Genomic DNA, 16,696 nt, shown 5'->3' with positions numbered 1-16,696 from the left:
TTTTCATGATTCTAATATGAAGACATTCAGTTGAGCAACCATATCTTTATCTAGGTCTCTGCATCACCCTCAGGAGTTTGTGAACTCCGTGTGAGATTGATGGGTTCCAGGACTTTCTGTGGATGCTGAAATCCCTTATAAAGTTGCATAGTATATGCATATAACCTTTGTGTACTCTCCCATGTACTGTAAGTCATCTCTGCTTATAATCCCTAATACTAAAATAGCCCTATGTACATAGTTGTTATGCTGTATTGTTTAGGAGTTAATGACAAGGAAAAAAGTATTATATATACATTCTCAGTAAGATAGTTTTGTTTTTATTTGCCATTGGTTGAATGAATGATTGCAGAAACTTTTATGTAGGTATAGAGTTCATACTATATACATGATCTGTTTCTAAGGATGTGAATGCATCTATGGGTTTATACTCTATTTGAGAAATTAGATGCTGTTAAGTGTTGCTGCACTGTGTTTAAAATATTACAGTCATGAAAAGCAAATTAATTATGCTTATTTGGAGAACCACTGCCTCCACTTCCCTTTTCAGTACATCAGCTCCTGCTTCCACTGTTGTCACTTAAGTGACTGAATCTGAAATTTCTCCAGCAGTAGATACTCAGAATGTCATTTAACCTCATCCAAATCCTGATTCTTCCCATTAATGTCATTGTATCCTCCTGAGTCATCATGATCATGAACCTTCACTTTTAAATTTCCTTCCCAACCCAGTTGCCATACCCTGCATCCTCCCAAATAATGTGCTATCTGCTCCTCCTGTATTATTGCCATGGTCACTGCCATCGCCAGAGACTTCCCCACTTCACACATGGAACGTGGCAGTGACTGCCAGCCTGCTTTCTGCTTTCAGTCCTTCATGTACTTGCTGCCAGACTACTGTTATTGAAGCTCTCCCTCGCTCTTCATGACCCTACTTTGAATGGAGGGAGAGAAACGACTCCTCTTTGTCAGCACAGTGAAGTTCAGGCTCCTCAGCCGAGTGTTCAACAACTATTGCATACAGTCTGTACTGCACCTGCTATCCTGTTGGGCCTTTCCGTGTAATAATGCTTTATGTGGCCTGTGTTCCGGGTAAATTGAGTCACTACCTTTTCATCTTGCATACCCTGTGTTTTCTTGGATTTAATTTTACCTCGTAGTATTCTCTTCTCTCGAAGTTTCCACTTCTCCATTTTTCAAGACCGAAGAGAAATTCCACTACCTCCATGAAGCCTTTCCTACCTCTGCCTTCACTCATTTTTTAAAAATATTTATTTATTTGAAAGTCAGTGTTACACAGAGAGAAGGAGAGGCAGAGAGAGAGAGAGAGAATGAGAGAGAGGTCTTCCATCTGCTGGTTCACTCTCCAGTTGCCTGCAATGGCCGGAGCTGCACCAATCCGAAGCCAGGAGCTTCTTCCAGGTCTCCCATGCGGGTGCAGGGGACCAAGGACTTGGTCCATCTTCTACTGCTTTCCCAGGCCACAGCACAGAGATGGATCAGAAGTGGGGCAGCCGGGACTTGAACCAGCGCCCATAAGGGATGCTGGCACTGCAGGAGGCAGCTTTACTGCTCCACCACAGTGCTGGCCCCAACTTTCTGTTTTTAACTTTTGAGGAGAAAAAAAAATCCATGAAGAATTTAAAGTTCCCCATCCTAACCCCAAAGCCTATCATCTTCTGTGCATTATAAGTCATTTCTTATGCCTCTTTAACTGCATGTAGCAGTTTCAGCATAGAATGAGTATGTGATACATCTTTGTACTTATTGTACAGGTCTATTTAATGGGTTTCCTGTGGTGAGCACTCATGTATAGTAAATGGCTGGAAGAATGAAAAGAGTGTGGGGCAGTTAATTTGAACTCTGGCATCAAATTGCAGGATTCTAAAGTTGGTTGTACTCCTTACCAACTTTTAGCTGTGGGAGAATTGTGTAAGCCAGCCTGTGCCTCAGATTTTTCACCGCTAATGTAGGACAGTGATAAGACCTATTCCAGAGCTGTAAGTGAGATAATGATTATAACAGCTTAGAACAGCTCATGATATGTACCAAGTTATGAATTAAGTTACTTCTTATTAGTCTGAGTGAAGGTAGAATTCTAATCTGCCTTGGCAACTTGATAGTGTCTGTGGTATTTTGTTTAGTGGTAAGCTCTCATCCCTGGCATTATTTCATTATTAATGTCAACACGGATTCAGCTGTCTTATTCAAGTAAGCATAGTTAGTAAATAATTGCTTGAAATATTGATTTTGTCCAGAAAATGAAATGATAATACCAGGTTAAATATGAAAGAAAATTTCTTGATGTACAAAAATTTTCCAAATTATAGCTGTCATTTTAGATATACACACACACATATAGGCATATATACCTAGAGAATACATATGTACATTCACTAGGCTATAGAAGGCCTATGGTTTTTCTGTTTGAGGTTAAACTTCTTATACTCTTGCCTTTGAACATTTTGATCCATTATTAATATAGTTTAGTTCAATTCACATAGGGTAATTTTATATCTAATTAACTCATTCATCTTTTCCCTGTTTTAAGTATTCAAAGGAAAGTGTGGTTTGGGAAATGAATATTTAAGGCTGTAAGAGCTGTTCTACAAGAATACATGGAAGAACTGCTATTTGTGAGTCAGATTTTTATGCATAATTTATAGGATAGATATAAGGGTACTATTTAAAAGCTTTGCATCTTGTAGGCAGAAAGCTACCTGATTATTTCATATGTAACATCATACAGGGAATGTGTTGCTCTTGAGAGTTTAAGGGCAACTTCATTTCCTCATATTATTTTTATCGTATGAAATTACAGAAGGAACATTATTTATCTGCTCTAGTTAGCTAATTCTTGTTGAGCAAAGAAAATGGAGATGTGGCTGTTGGTTTTGTTTTTGACAGGAGTTGCCTCATGGAAAATGGGTCAACATAGAGGGGGTGTTAGGGTCCAAAACCTTTCACATACAGGTGCAATACTTCTTATTTGCAGTAAAATTGAGATGAGTTGTTTGAATCCCAACACTGGGTATGTATTTGATTCCTATTGTCAGGGTAAATTGAAATCAAAAGGAGCATATATAGCAATTTGTAGTAGGGGTCCTAAATACCTAAGAAACCTGAACAGTAAGACAGCTATTAAAGGCCTGACACAGACAGTAACTGCCCTGTTGCTAAACTACTTTAGATAGTTTTCTTAGATTGGCAAAGTGATCTGGAGATTGAAGGTAGCTGAGAGTATCCCAGGCAGGAGAAACACAAGCCAAATACATGACTTGGAAATGTATCATGCTTGGTAAACAATGAATAAACTAGTTTTTATAAATAACAAAATTATCTAAGAGTTTAGTTACAAAATATGGGAGGGCCTAAGCTGTTTGGATTCTATTTTCTCATTCATTTACTCTGTCTCTCACTTTTTTCTTCCTTCTCTTTCTTCCTCTTACCTTCTCCCTTGTTCTTACCACTCATTTTTTCCTCCTCTGAGATTTAGCCTTGTCAAGGATAATGGGAATCCCATATTGAAATAGGGAAACCATGTTGAGGTTCAGATTCAGTTTGGTGTCACTGTGAGATGTCTGAAAGGCATTGACCATACAGAATGAGAGCTGAGGTGAGAAACCAGTGATGTGTGCTAACTTGTGCCCTTGCATGGAGCAAAGACTGTGGACACACAGAAGTCTAGAGCAGCCCAGGACCACACATGTAGTTTTATGGGTTGAAAGACTGCAGGGGCCAGTAAAGAACACAGGAGACACAGTTGTACTCTATTTGTATGATAAATAATTGGTGATTCGAGTATTGGTGGAGAATTTCCAGGTATGGTGACGCAGTAAACTAATTTGTTAATACTTTTTAAAGCTTGTGTCGGTGTTTTGAGACCATGTTGCAAAAGTCACCCACATTTGGCATTGACGAATATATGGAACAGCGGGCTCTTAGAAGACTGTAGGATAAGCAGTAGTGTTGAGCAATGTTTTTTTTTTTTTAATTAGCATTAGGTTTGTACAAATTATTTTTCATGATATACAATCTGTAAATCACACAATTTATAGACCATAGAAATAAAGCGAGTTATGCATTAATCTCAGTGAAAACACTAAATGTATATAACATTGTAAACCTTAGTATACTTGTATTGCTCATGCATAAGGATAAGAAGTGTTGTAAGAATATAGCAATATAATTCATTCAAAGAGAATATGAGGTAACTGGAGTGGAGACTCAGAGAAAAAGGCTAATTCCTTTTTTAATGTTTGCTAGTTTGTTCCACAGGATGTTACAAAAGATACGGATGAAGAGATAGATAGGGCAAGATATGATGGAAGGAGCATGGGGCCTCCATGCCTTCTTTGAATACAGGACCCTGCAAAGCCTCCTATGTTCAACTCTCCAGATGCTCCAGAATAACTGGGTTTTTCTTCTAGTGGTAAGAAAAAAAAATCACTCAAGGGTCATACTCCACAAAGACATCATTATGGAAAAACACAATTACTGATTTCCCCATTCTGTGATCAACAAAATTAATGTAAAGACAGCCATCCCAATTCCAGAAAACGGATTCTTCAGAGATGGCAATGTTGTTATGCCATGAAAAGCATTTTTAAAAAACTCCATTTTTAGAACTTCTTCAGATGGGAATTTGCTGATATCCGAGGGCTTCCCTTTGTCCAGAGCTGCTTGCATGGGGCACAAGAAGAACTGGGCAAGGAGAGCCTAGGGTTTGAGATTTGAGTCAAGACCACAGTATTCTTAATATTTCCATATTTGCAGATTCAGCCCTACACTGCCAACCCAGAAAACTATCTTTTTCATTGATGAGTTCCCAGGGAAGTTTTCTTGTATTCTGTTTTACATATGATTTTTAATCTGGAGTATGAACTCCTGGAGGACCGCAGCTCGTGTAGCTACTGAGGAGCCTGCAACAAAGCTTGCTTTGCAATAGGTATAAGATAAATGTAAACAGAGTTAATAAAGTGGTGATGGACCATTCGGGTAAACATTGAGAGTGTGTATCTTGGTATTCCTCTGTGAAAAAATTGGCATGTTTCTGTGAGCAGAAAGCTGATGACCTGTGGGACTGAGGAGGCTGGGTGTTGTTTTGCTTATGTTCCAAGAGCCACAAAGCCTCTCACAGACAGAGGCATAAAGGCTTCCATACAGAAGGTTCTCCCACAGTTATGGTTCTTTACCTCTTTTGAGTGAACATCTAATTGAGAATCTTGAGTAGGCAATGAAATTCAAACAGTTCTCCAAGGGAAAAGAAACCATATCTCTATAAAATCTTGTTCACAGCTTGAACAGATTCAGAGTCCTAAAGGTCAAAATTAGAAATTCCCTGGTTTAGAGAATTCTGAATGTACAAGCAGCAATCTGTGAGCAATGGACAAGAGGAAAGTACAAGTGCATTTTCTGTACTAAATACTTGTTAATCCAGCAAAATATTTTGATAATTAAAGTGGTACAATATTCTGTGTTATAGGAACTAGTTAGGGGCCTTACTGAGAACAAGGTTGCATTTGGTCATCTGGTATTGTCAGGGTTGAATGGCCCTCTTTAAAAGATGCGTAAAATAGTATGTACCATATAGGACATCTGTGAGCTAAGTAATCTCTGTCCCATAAAATGCTGAAATCAAGAATTGAAAGAAAATGACATTACAACATGAGGTTTTCCTGGCAGAGCAAGGACTTGCCTCTGACCCCTGCCACAAACCCCGGAACCACAGATCCCTATCTGGTTTGTCTCATAGTCCATAGTCCAAGTCCAGCACTAAGGCCTACTGTCAACAAGATTTTGTATTCTAATGCTCCATTCCTCCATTTTTTTTCTTATAAGAATAGCCACTTGTTTAAATTCTTTGAAGGTTATAGAAAAGGAAGAGGGTCATTTTAACCATTATACTGTTTGCAGCTGCACTGGGAAAATGAGATGTACTTAAAATGGCTAGAGAGACATTTTGCCACACAGATATGCACACACACACACAGATACACACACACAGATACACACACACATGTGGAGAGAAATGTGGCTAAGGAGTCACAGAACCTGAATTCTGGTCTTTTAGGCCTCAACTACGTGGTTATAGGCCTTATTTCATACCTGACTCTCACTGGATTGGATGTGGCCTTTGAAAGAGTGAGAGAGATTAACGATGACACTTAGGTTTATGGCTTGCTTGAGAACTGGGTAGATAGCAGTGCCATTTAAGACATGACATTTCTCATGAATGATTCTAAGGTAGGGGGTCAGAAAAATCTAGATTTTGTTCTGGACTTCTTAAATTCAATCTGTCTTTTGTTTGTGCAAGTTACAGTGGTAAGTAGATATTTGGAAATGTAAGTCTAGGACTCCTGAACGTGGTTGGAGCTATACCTCTCCATCAGTAAGTACCTTGGAAGGCACTATCATAGAAGAGTGTCAACAGGCAATGAGTACTCTGATTGCAAAGAGATTAAAGACCCCAGACAGGAAGGTCTTCTCTGATTACAAATCTTAATATCTGAGAACACATCACTAGTTGTGTAATGGAAATTAAAAGAAAATCCTGTTTTCTTTAATAGAATTTACTTGTAAACATTGTGTAAAATGAGCCACATTATTACTAAAACCAGGCACAAATTGGATAGAAAAGGGTAGGAGTGGTATGTGGTGTAGTGGGTAAAGCAGATACCTTGCAGTGCTGACATCCCATATGGGCACTGGTTCGAGTCCTGGCTGCTCCACTTCCGATCCAACTCTATGTTGTGGCCTGGGGAAGCAGAGCAAGGTGGCCCAAGACCTCGGGTCCCTGCATCTGTGTAGGAGACCCAGAGGAAGCTCCTGGATTCCTGTCAGCTTAGCTCCTCCTGTTGCAGCCATCTGGGGAGTGAACCAGAGGATGCCAGGCTTTCTCTCTCTCTCTCTCTTTCTGCCTCTCAAATAAAATAAATAAATCTTAAAAAAAAAGGATGTAATGAGGGGTCATCACAGTGTTACATACTGTCTTGTCAGTGCATGCGAAAACCTGTGAAGGTGATTAGTTGTATAGAACTTGATGCCAAGGAAATCAGTATAAGACAGGTGATTGTATCGCAGTCGTATCCTGGATGCACTATGTATTCATCCACTCTGGCTTTGTATGATGTTTCCATGAGGGGAAACTGGAAAGAGTATGCACTAGATAGTTCTCTATTCTTCCTACTGTGTGAGAACCTACAATTATCTCAATTTGAAAATGTCTACTATTAAGAAAACATTTTTTAAGATTAAATTATATAATTTCCAATCAAATGTTATGTTAAAAGTGAAGGTAATCCTCAACATGCCTAAGAAAGCAAAACAGGGAGACCAGGAGAAGCACCTGGCTCCTGCCTTCGGATCAGCGTGGTGTGCCGGCCACAGCGCACCAGCCGTGAACCAATGGCAAAAGGAAGAATTTTCTCTCTGTCTCTCTCTCTCTCACTGTCCACTCTGCCTGTCAAAAAAACAAACAAACAAACAAACAAACATAGGAAATTAAACCAAGACTTCTACAATAAAGAAAAGTTGAACAATTTACTTGATAAGTTAGAATTCTCCTCACTGACTTTGTTATATTAGCTTTCCCTTTTTTTTTTTAAACAAACATGTCTGCAAGTGTGCTCTTCTATTTATTTATTTTATTTTTTTTTTTTTTATTTTTTTTGGACAGGCAGAGTGGACAGTGAGAGAGAGAGACAGAGAGAAAGGTCTTCCTTTGCCGTTGGTTCACCCTCCAATGGCCGCCGCGGCCGGCGCGCTGCGGCCGGCGCACCGCGCTGATCCGATGGCAGGAGCCAGGAGCCAGGTGCTTTTCCTGGTCTCCCATGGGGTGCAGGGCCCAAGCACCTGGGCCATCCTCCACTGCACTCCCTGGCCACAGCAGAGGGCTGGCCTGGAAGAGGGGAAGAGGGGCAACCGTGAAAGAATCCGGCGCCCCGACCGGGACTAGAACCCGGTGTGCTGGTGCCGCTAGGCGGAGGATTAGCCTAGTGAGCCGCGGCACCGGCCATGTGTGCTCTTCTAATTACACAAAATGGCACCAATGATCACCAAAGTTAGTGCCCTTTTGTTCTCTGAAAATTTACCTTTATTAATAGAAGATGGTTTGCTTAGCAATGTTCTGCATCTTTCTTGCCTACATTTTTTTCAGGCAAATTCAGCAAAAGCATTAATATTTTTAAAAGCAATGGAAAAAGTCTCTTACAAAGAAAACATTAGCAAAACCCATAAATGACTCAAACAATTCTGCTGAAAATTAAGTAGGAGCTGTTCATCTGAAAATATTTAAAATGATAAATAATGTTTTTTGGTGAAGTCTGAAGATCTGATTTTTTTTTAGATTTATTTATTCATTTGAAAGGCACAGTTACAGAGAGGCAGCGGCAGAGAGAGAAAAAGAGGTCAGTCTTCCATCCTCTGGTTTATTCCCTAGATGGCTGCGACAGATGGAGCTGCACCAATCTGAAGCCAGGAGCCAAGAATTTCTTCTGGGTCTCCCACATGGATGCAGGGGTCTAATGACTTGGACCATCTTCTGAAATTTTCCCAGGCCATAGCAAAGAGCTGAATCAGAAGTGGAGCAGCCAGGTCTTGAACCGACATTTTTATGGGATGCCAGCACTGCAGGCAGTTGCTTTACCCGCTACACCACAGTGCCAGCCCCTGTCTTGTTTTAACATATTAATTTTTTTTTAATGGATCTAGATGGGGACCTATAATTACTTTAGATGCAAGTGGTAACCTTTTTATTACTTTTCTATGGAGAAAATATCAGAATTTAACCAAAGATCAGAAGACAGTTGATTCTTCATTTAATGTATTTGAGACATTATTGTAGTGACAGTGTTCTTATATGTTGTTTTCATTTTTAGTAGCTTGTAAATGGGAGATTTCAGTTATCTGGAACAGATACTATCGTTTTCCTTGATTAATTACATTAAGTTTTAATTTAAATCATTTTGATTTTAGACACAATGAAAATTGTTTGATTTGAAATCATATTAATATTTGAGATGGCACAGAAACTTTTTTTTTTTTTTTTTTTGGACAGGCAGAGTGGACAGTGAGAGAGAGAGAAAGGTCTTCCTTTGCCGTTGGTTCACCCACCAATGGCCACCGCAGCCGGCGCGCTGCGGCCGGCGCACCGCGCTGATCCAATGGCAGAAGCCAGGTGCTTCTCCTGGTCTCCCATGGGGTGCAGGGCCCAAGCACTTGGGCCATCCTCCACTGCACTCCCTGGCCACAGCGGAGAGCTGGCCTGGAAGAGGGGCAACCGGGACAGAATCTGGCGCCCTGACCGGGACTAGAACCCAGTGTGCCGGCGCCGCAAGGCGGAGGGTTAGCCTAGTGAGCCGCGGCGCTGGCCTGGCACAGAAACTCTTTACAGTGATTATTTCTTGAGGAAAACACTGTGTCTTGCTTCAAAATGAATTTCAGGGAAGGTGTTTTGGCACAGCAGGTTAAGCCTCTGTTTAGGATGCCTGCATTTCCTTACAGAATAGTAGTTTATTCCATTAATTTCTGTATCAGCTGGTGAGAGAAAGAGAGGGGGGACGGGTTAGGTAGGTAGGTATTGAGATCCCATAAACTAGGCTGGGATACAACAAAAGCAGGAGCCAATAACTGCACCTGAGTGTCACATGTGAATGGCAGGGACTAAATTATTGAGCCTCCGCCTACTGCCTGCTAGAGTGTATACTTGCAGGAAGCAAGAGTCCGGAGTCAGAGCTGGGAGTGGAGCTCAAGTATCCCAGTATGGGACAGGGGCAGCTGAACTGGTGTATTAACCACTGGCCCAAATGTTCACCCCAGAAACATACTTTAAGCATGTATCTTCAGGCCTTTTACTTTATTAAAAAGAGAAAAAAATCCTCCAAAACAAACACAGGATTCCACATGTCCCTATGGACTGTTCTTTCTGGTGCTGGGATCTGATGGCTTAATCACTGCTGAAGCCCTCTCAGTGAAGTCCCAACCCTGTCCTCCCTGATCAAGCTTGCCGCACAGGATGCATCCCACCTGTCTCCAGTCCTGCTCCTCCAGGGCCCCTCCCCCCTCCTGAAGCATCCTGTGTGTCTCCTTGTCTCCTCTCCCCTGCCGACCTCAGGAATGTGCTGGCTGGGATATCTTCCTTTTCATTGACTCTTCATTCAGTTCCCCATACTGTCATTCTGTTAGCATTGCTGCTATTCATCTCTTTCTAGCTTTTTTTGAAGCTGTTTTTTTTTAACAGGTAACACGATCCATTTGCAGTTCTTTAGCAATGGGTCAAGTCAACTTTGGGTGTTTATTGACAAGTTCTCCTGAGCATTTAATATTGCATTTTTTATAGTTTTATTTATTTCAAAGGCAGCAAGATAGACACATACGCTGTTGAACTCTAGAGATTTACTATCTTTTTCTTTGAACAAAATCACAATATAAAAGTACACAAGAAATTTAATTGGATACTGATGTAATTAGATAACCTTCAGTCTTCTCTTAATAGGTAACAGAATTCATCAAACATTTTTGCGTGATTTAATCTTGGCTTTAGTCTGTATGTCACTGTCACTAAATGATCATATTTGTGTAATCTTTTTTGTTTTTAAGCTGGATAATGCAGATGAACAAGCAGCCCAGATCAGAAGGGAGCTTGATGGCCGGCTGCAGTTGGCAGAGAAAATGGCAAAGGTAAACTGTTGACTGTAATGGATGTTACCACGTCTCTTTCTTTACTTAGATTTTGGACAGCTGAAGGAGTTCCATTTAAGTAAAGAATGGCAGCATAACTTACCTTTTTGTGTACTACATGTATGCCTCTTAGTCTCAAATATCTGAAAGCGTATTACCAAAATGGAACCTATTATCCATTTTAGATACCTAACCTTTAATATGGGGAATGTTTGAGTTCAATGGTAACTTTTGCATATTTTTGCTAACGCAATGCCTGAATTTCTTTAGCAGCCAAATCTAGAAGAATTTTAATACTGCACCAAGCAGAGTATAGTCAGAAAAAATCTGCAAAATCATGTAATGTATTTCAAAATACCTACCATGGTGCTTGGCAGAGTGCTGCCAATTATTAACTGAATCATTAAATCCATGAAAATGTGATTTTAACTTTCTAGGAAAGAGTTTGGCAGAAAAAGTGGTTTTTCAATATTGTAATTATTTTATTTGTACAATCACTGTGTTACTGTGAGGAGTTTCTTTTTATTAAACATTATTTATTAAACATTTTATTTATTTGAAAGGAAGAATTAAGAGAGGGAGGGAGAGACAGAGAAGTCTTCCATCACTGATTCATTCCATAAATGACTGCAATGGCTAGAGCTGGTTCTGTTTGAAGCCAGGAGCTTCTTCCAGGTCTCCCACATGGGTGTAGGGTCCTAAGCTCCTGGGCTATCTTCTACTGCATTTGCAGGTGTATTATCAGGGAGCTAGGTTGGAAGTGGAACAGCCAGCAGGGACTTAAACCAGTGCCTATTAAGGATGCCAGCACTGCAGGCAGTGGCTTAACTTGCTACACCACAATGCCAACCCCTGAGGAGTTTCTTAAGTTAGTGTGTAAGGTTTTTAGATAGAATGGAACTTAATTGTCCAAATCAATTTATTTCAGTTATATAAAAGTTTTAGTCATTTCCAATAAAATTGTGGCTATAGTGATGCTGATTACTTTAAGTGTAAGATTTTCTCTTCTGCTGAGCAAAAATTTGAAATAATATTTGAATAATTGAATAATATATAGTTATACATTCTGATAAATCTCTTATCTGTCTATGTGTATGTCTGTTTTTCTTTTTTCCTTTCTCTGTCTCATAAAAAGCCAGCGCCGTGGCTCAATAGGCTAATCCTCCACCTGCGGCGCTGGCACACCGGGTTCTAGTCCCTGTCAGGGCACTGTCCTGGTTGCTCCTCTTCCAGGCCAGCTCTCTGCTGTGGCCCGGGAGGGCAGTGGAGGATGGCCCAGGTGCTTGGGTCCTGCACCCGCATGGGAGACCAGGAGAAGCACCTGGCTCCTGGCTTCGGATCACCGTGATGCGCCAGCTGCAGTGTGCTGGCCGCAGCGGCCATTGCGGGGTGAACCAAAAGCAAAGGAAGACCTTTCTCTCTGTCTCTGTCTTTGTCTCTCTCTCTCTCTCTCTCTCTCACTCACTGTCCACTCTGCCTGTCCAAAAAAAAAAGTGCACAGATCTTTAGTTTCTAGCTTGATGAGTGCAGATATATACACTGTGTAACCAGCTCTCAAGTCAGGATGGTGGGCTTTTCCAAGACTCAGGAAAATATATCCCATGTGGTTAATTTTAACAGTTTGTGTGCTTCTGAAGAGAAAGTATGTTTTTATGAATATACATTTTGAGAATGCTAATACTTATCTATGAGACAGGAAAGGTTCAGATATTGGAGACAGAAAAAGAAGGAAGTAGGGAGAAGCTGGGTAATAAAGATAGCAGTGGGTTGTGAAAGTCACTCCAGAGGTACCTGAGAAAGAATCTCCAGATGAGTGAAGATACAGGGTGCTATGAATGAGGAAATGGATGGTAATAGTCACCCCAAGGGCAGTGAATGAAGGGACAACGTCCCTTATTACTGTCCCCTGGAGAGAGAGAGAGGCAGTGAATCATCCTAAAGAATCAAATGTAGAATTCATAGACTAGAAATCAGGCTGCTTGAAACTATTGGAAGCTTTAGATGGGAAAATGCTTTACCTGAAACCTTTGCCTGTATTGAACCTGGCTTTTCTTAAGGACCTGAAGCTAAGAGAAAAACCAGAGAGATGCACCAGACAGCATGAGGCAGGGCACTGAGCTGTGCTCAATATTTTCAATTTCTCTGCTTGTATATAGATGGTACCTGAGACTGCATGTGTTGTCATAAATTAAACTTACTCTTGCAAAGGTCTGGATAAATATGCCATGCTCAATAAAATTTAAATGATTTTCTACAGAGTTACAGAACACAAAGGAAAGCCTAGGGTGTGTACTTGAGGTCATGTCAGAGCAGGAAAAAGCTTGCCGATAACCCCTGGGCTGAGTGAGAAGAAATCATCAGTAATGAACATGTGACGCCTTCCCCTGCAAAGCTCTCTCAGAGATGCTGATAAAGTAGAAAAAGTGTGCCTAAAGAAGTGAAGTTGATGGGGTTGTAAGGAAAAAATACCTCCCAAAATAAGACACCTTTTGGTGAAAAGTTTGACACAGCAGATAGAGCAGGCTTAATTGCTTCCATTTCAATTTCAGCAAATTGAAATCATGTTAATAAAAGAACTACAAGGCTAATTACAATTTACTGACCTTGTTGCTGTATGTCCTTACGGTCATCTTATAAACCTATGAGGCCAGACCGTGAATTTTATAAATAAGGAAATTGAGACTTCAGGTAGATTTTGACTACACCAAGCTTACATAACACATAAGTAGCTGAGGCAGACCTTAAACCCTGGCCTTAACTCCAGAGCGTGAGCTCACACCCTTATACCTGTTACCTATCTGTCTGAGAAATGGAGAAGTGTGGTTTGTTAGTAGTTTATAGTTGACCATCAGAAACACCTTCTTCCACACTTCACAACTCAAGACATAATATCTATAAAATCACAGAGCAGAAATCTTTGTCTCAATGCCAGTTTGATGAGAATTAATGTGAATCTACTCTAATTTGGAATAAAACATATAAACACTCTAGTGGTTTAGCTACGGTTGAGATCAGCTTTACAACCAGTGGCAGCTCACTTGATGCCTTGATCCAGAGACTACAACCTACATTTAACATGTTAATTGTCCCTTATGTGAGATGCCTGGGATCAAAAGTGCTTTTGATTTTGGATTTTTTGGTGGGAGGTGATGGCTTGGAATACTTGGCCTGTACATAATGGGATATCTTGGGCATAGGACCTAGGTGAAAACATGAAATTCATTTGTGTTTCATAGGTGGCTTATTCAGAGTTTTTGAGTGTGACCTATCACATGAGGTCAGGTGTGGGATTTTTCATTTATGGAGGCATGTCAGCATGTGAAAGTTTTAGGTTTTGAAGTACTTTGGGTTCACATTTTAACTTAAGGATGCTCAACCCATATAGGCAAAGAAACAAAACAGAGTTCTGCTTGGAGTAGCTAGCTATCTCAACCCAGATGTCATGGAATAGGTAGTTAAGGAAACTTAAGAAAAATTGGAAAAAAAAAAAAAAAGGAAACGGAGGAGAATGGAGAGTGGGAAGTGTCATTATATTCTTAAAACTGTATATATGAAGTACACAAAAATCTGTTTTATATAAAATTTATAAAAAAGTGACAAAGTTTGACCAATGGGAAATTGTTTATGAAACAAATACTGCTTTTGTATATGCCATGTTGCAGCCATAGTGAGCTATGCTCTGTAGTGGGTGAAACCAGGACATTTAAACCATGTTTTATAGCAGCATCTCAGTTACACAACTAGAAAATACCACTGTGTCTAATTCAATTCTGATCAAAGATATCAAATTTAATACGTATACTCGTCTGATGTACAATTATTTTTGTTATTTCCAAGTGGGAAGCAACACAAGCAGGCTAAAGAAAGCTGATGAAATATTATCAATAAACTTCAAAGCTTTAAAACAGAGTTGTGAGTTTCCTCAGAGAAAAATAAATTCTAGTCTAGTTGAGTCCCTGCAAAGTTTGAAAATACAGATAAAAAAAGTCAATTTTGGAGAGGCCTGCCAGTCTCCTGGTTGACAGATGATAGCGAATGAAATGTTTTTGTTAAATACAAATAGATTATTTTTTCAGACTTCTAATGCTATATTTTCTGTAAAGTAACACCATGGAAATTTGAAAGAAAATATATGCATCAGAACTTTTAAATATGTGATGTATTTGCCTTTTGCTTTGCTAAAATATCATTTTAATGAGTCAAAATTATGACCTTCATACAAGTATCAAATGGACACACAATAAACTTTCTAGTCAATGTATGATTCATAGTCACACCAGTTAGATGTTAAAATAAGTCCAAAGAGCATTTGAGAAGCTGATATTTGGGGGACTTAACAGTAGATTCGTGGATTAAATATAAAATTGGTTTTATTCTAACACAGACTTAAACTGTAGATCCTGAGTTGTCTTACCAGACACAATTTTATAAGATAATATGGCACTGTCTAGAATTTTTAATGAATAATAAATAGTAAATGCATTGTCCCCAAATGTCTTTTGGTGGCTTTTTCTTTAAATGACATTGAAAAGACCTGCTTACTTCTTTTTTGCCTTGTATCTGAGTTTTAGATGCTTTTTCTGACAACTGTTAAAGGTAGCCCCAAAATATAAACATGTTTTTATGGTTTATTTTGTCTTTTTATCCTCTTTGCCTTTATTGTGAAACCATCCCTGATGTTGCAAACTTACTATTTTAAAACGTTGCATCAAACTATTGAGGATTGTGAAAACATTACCTAAGATCTTCTTTGAGAAAATTAATTTTTTAAAAAGATTTATTTAGGGGCTGGTGCTGTGGCGCAGTGGGTTAAAGCTCTGGCTTAAAGCAATGGCATCCCATATGGGTGCCAGTTCTTGTCCCGGCTGCTCCTCTTCCAGTCCAGCTCTCTGCTATGGCCTGGGATATCAGTAGAAAATGGCCCAAGTCCTTGGGCCCCTGCACCTGCGTGAGAGACTGGGAGGCTCCTGGCTTCTGGCTTCAAATTGGTGCAGCTCCAGCCATTGCAACCATATGGGGAGTGAACCAGGGGTTGGAAGACCTCCCTCTCTGTCTCTACCTCTCTCTGTAACTCTTTCAAATAAATAAAAATAAATCCAGCAGTGGCCGGAGCTGCGCTGATCCAAAGCCAGGAGCCAGGAGCTTCTTCCGGGTCTCTCACACAAGTGCAGGGGCCCAAGGACTTGGGCAATCCTCCATTGCTTTCCCAAGCCATAGCAGAAAGCTGGATTGGAAGTGGAGCAGCTGGGACTCGAACTGGCACCCATATGGGATGCCAACACTGCAGGCCAGGGCTTTAACCTGCTGTGCCAGAATGCTAGCCCCAGAGAAAATTAATTATTAATGTAGATATATTGTGAAAATAATATGCAGTTTTCATATTGGTTATATGGAAATGATTTTTAAAAGGAATATGTGGAGGTTGTATTTGGGGGAGGGTGGAAAAATAAGCAGGTGGCCCGAGACTCTGGGACTGATTCATGAGTTGATGCCAGATGTTTCTTCTCATCCCACGAATGAACTGTGGCAAGGGAGCTAGAGACTGGGTGCTGATTGACAAGAGCGGGCACCATCCAGTCCTGTTAGAAATGCAGATTTCTTAGGTTAGATTTTGAATGATCAAGGGAAGCAGCAGTGAAGGCAGTGATTTTCTGGGGCATTAGACAGTCATTTGAAAGATGGCTGCTTTGGGCTCTCATGTTATGCCAGGCTTGCTGCTGTAAAGCTGTATAACCTCTACCTTTAAGAGATAACAGCTGAAAGCCAGGTGGGCAAAGGCTAAATAGCCTGGAGTATAAGGGAGAACTTGCCCTCAATTCACTGTTTGGGGAATGTAAATTGGTATAATCTGCTCTGAGGAAGTTTGGCACTACCTATCTAAATATCAGTATTTGTAGTGTCCTTTTAATTGAGTGACAGAAGCAGAACTCTGAACAGATAAAAAGGATTGCATGGTAATGTTAATGAATTACACCAAGAGAATAGGATATTCTAAACTGATATTATTCTTCTTCTT

At 40.1% G+C, this 16,696-nt stretch overlaps 1 protein-coding gene across 12 annotated transcripts in view; it reads left to right on the top strand.

The window, feature by feature from the left end:
• Positions 1-16,696, top strand: part of CADPS2 (calcium dependent secretion activator 2) — a 667,233-nt gene that overhangs the window by 249,286 nt on the left and 401,251 nt on the right. For all 12 annotated transcript variants that reach the window (XM_070071264.2, XM_008258272.5, XM_008258271.5 and 9 more), the window contains exon 4: positions 10,600-10,680. In XM_070071264.2, the coding sequence (XP_069927365.2) occupies positions 10,600-10,680 (81 nt within the window). The remainder of the gene's footprint in view (positions 1-10,599; positions 10,681-16,696) is intronic.

Source organism: Oryctolagus cuniculus, chromosome 3, assembly GCF_051225735.1.
Source record: "Oryctolagus cuniculus isolate XC-2025 breed Fujian yellow rabbit chromosome 3, ASM5122573v1, whole genome shotgun sequence".
In the NCBI taxonomy this organism is placed as follows: Eukaryota; Metazoa; Chordata; class Mammalia; order Lagomorpha; family Leporidae; genus Oryctolagus; species Oryctolagus cuniculus.
The sequence above is the reverse complement of the archived record's forward strand: the minus strand, read 5'-3'. Positions and strand labels throughout refer to the sequence as shown.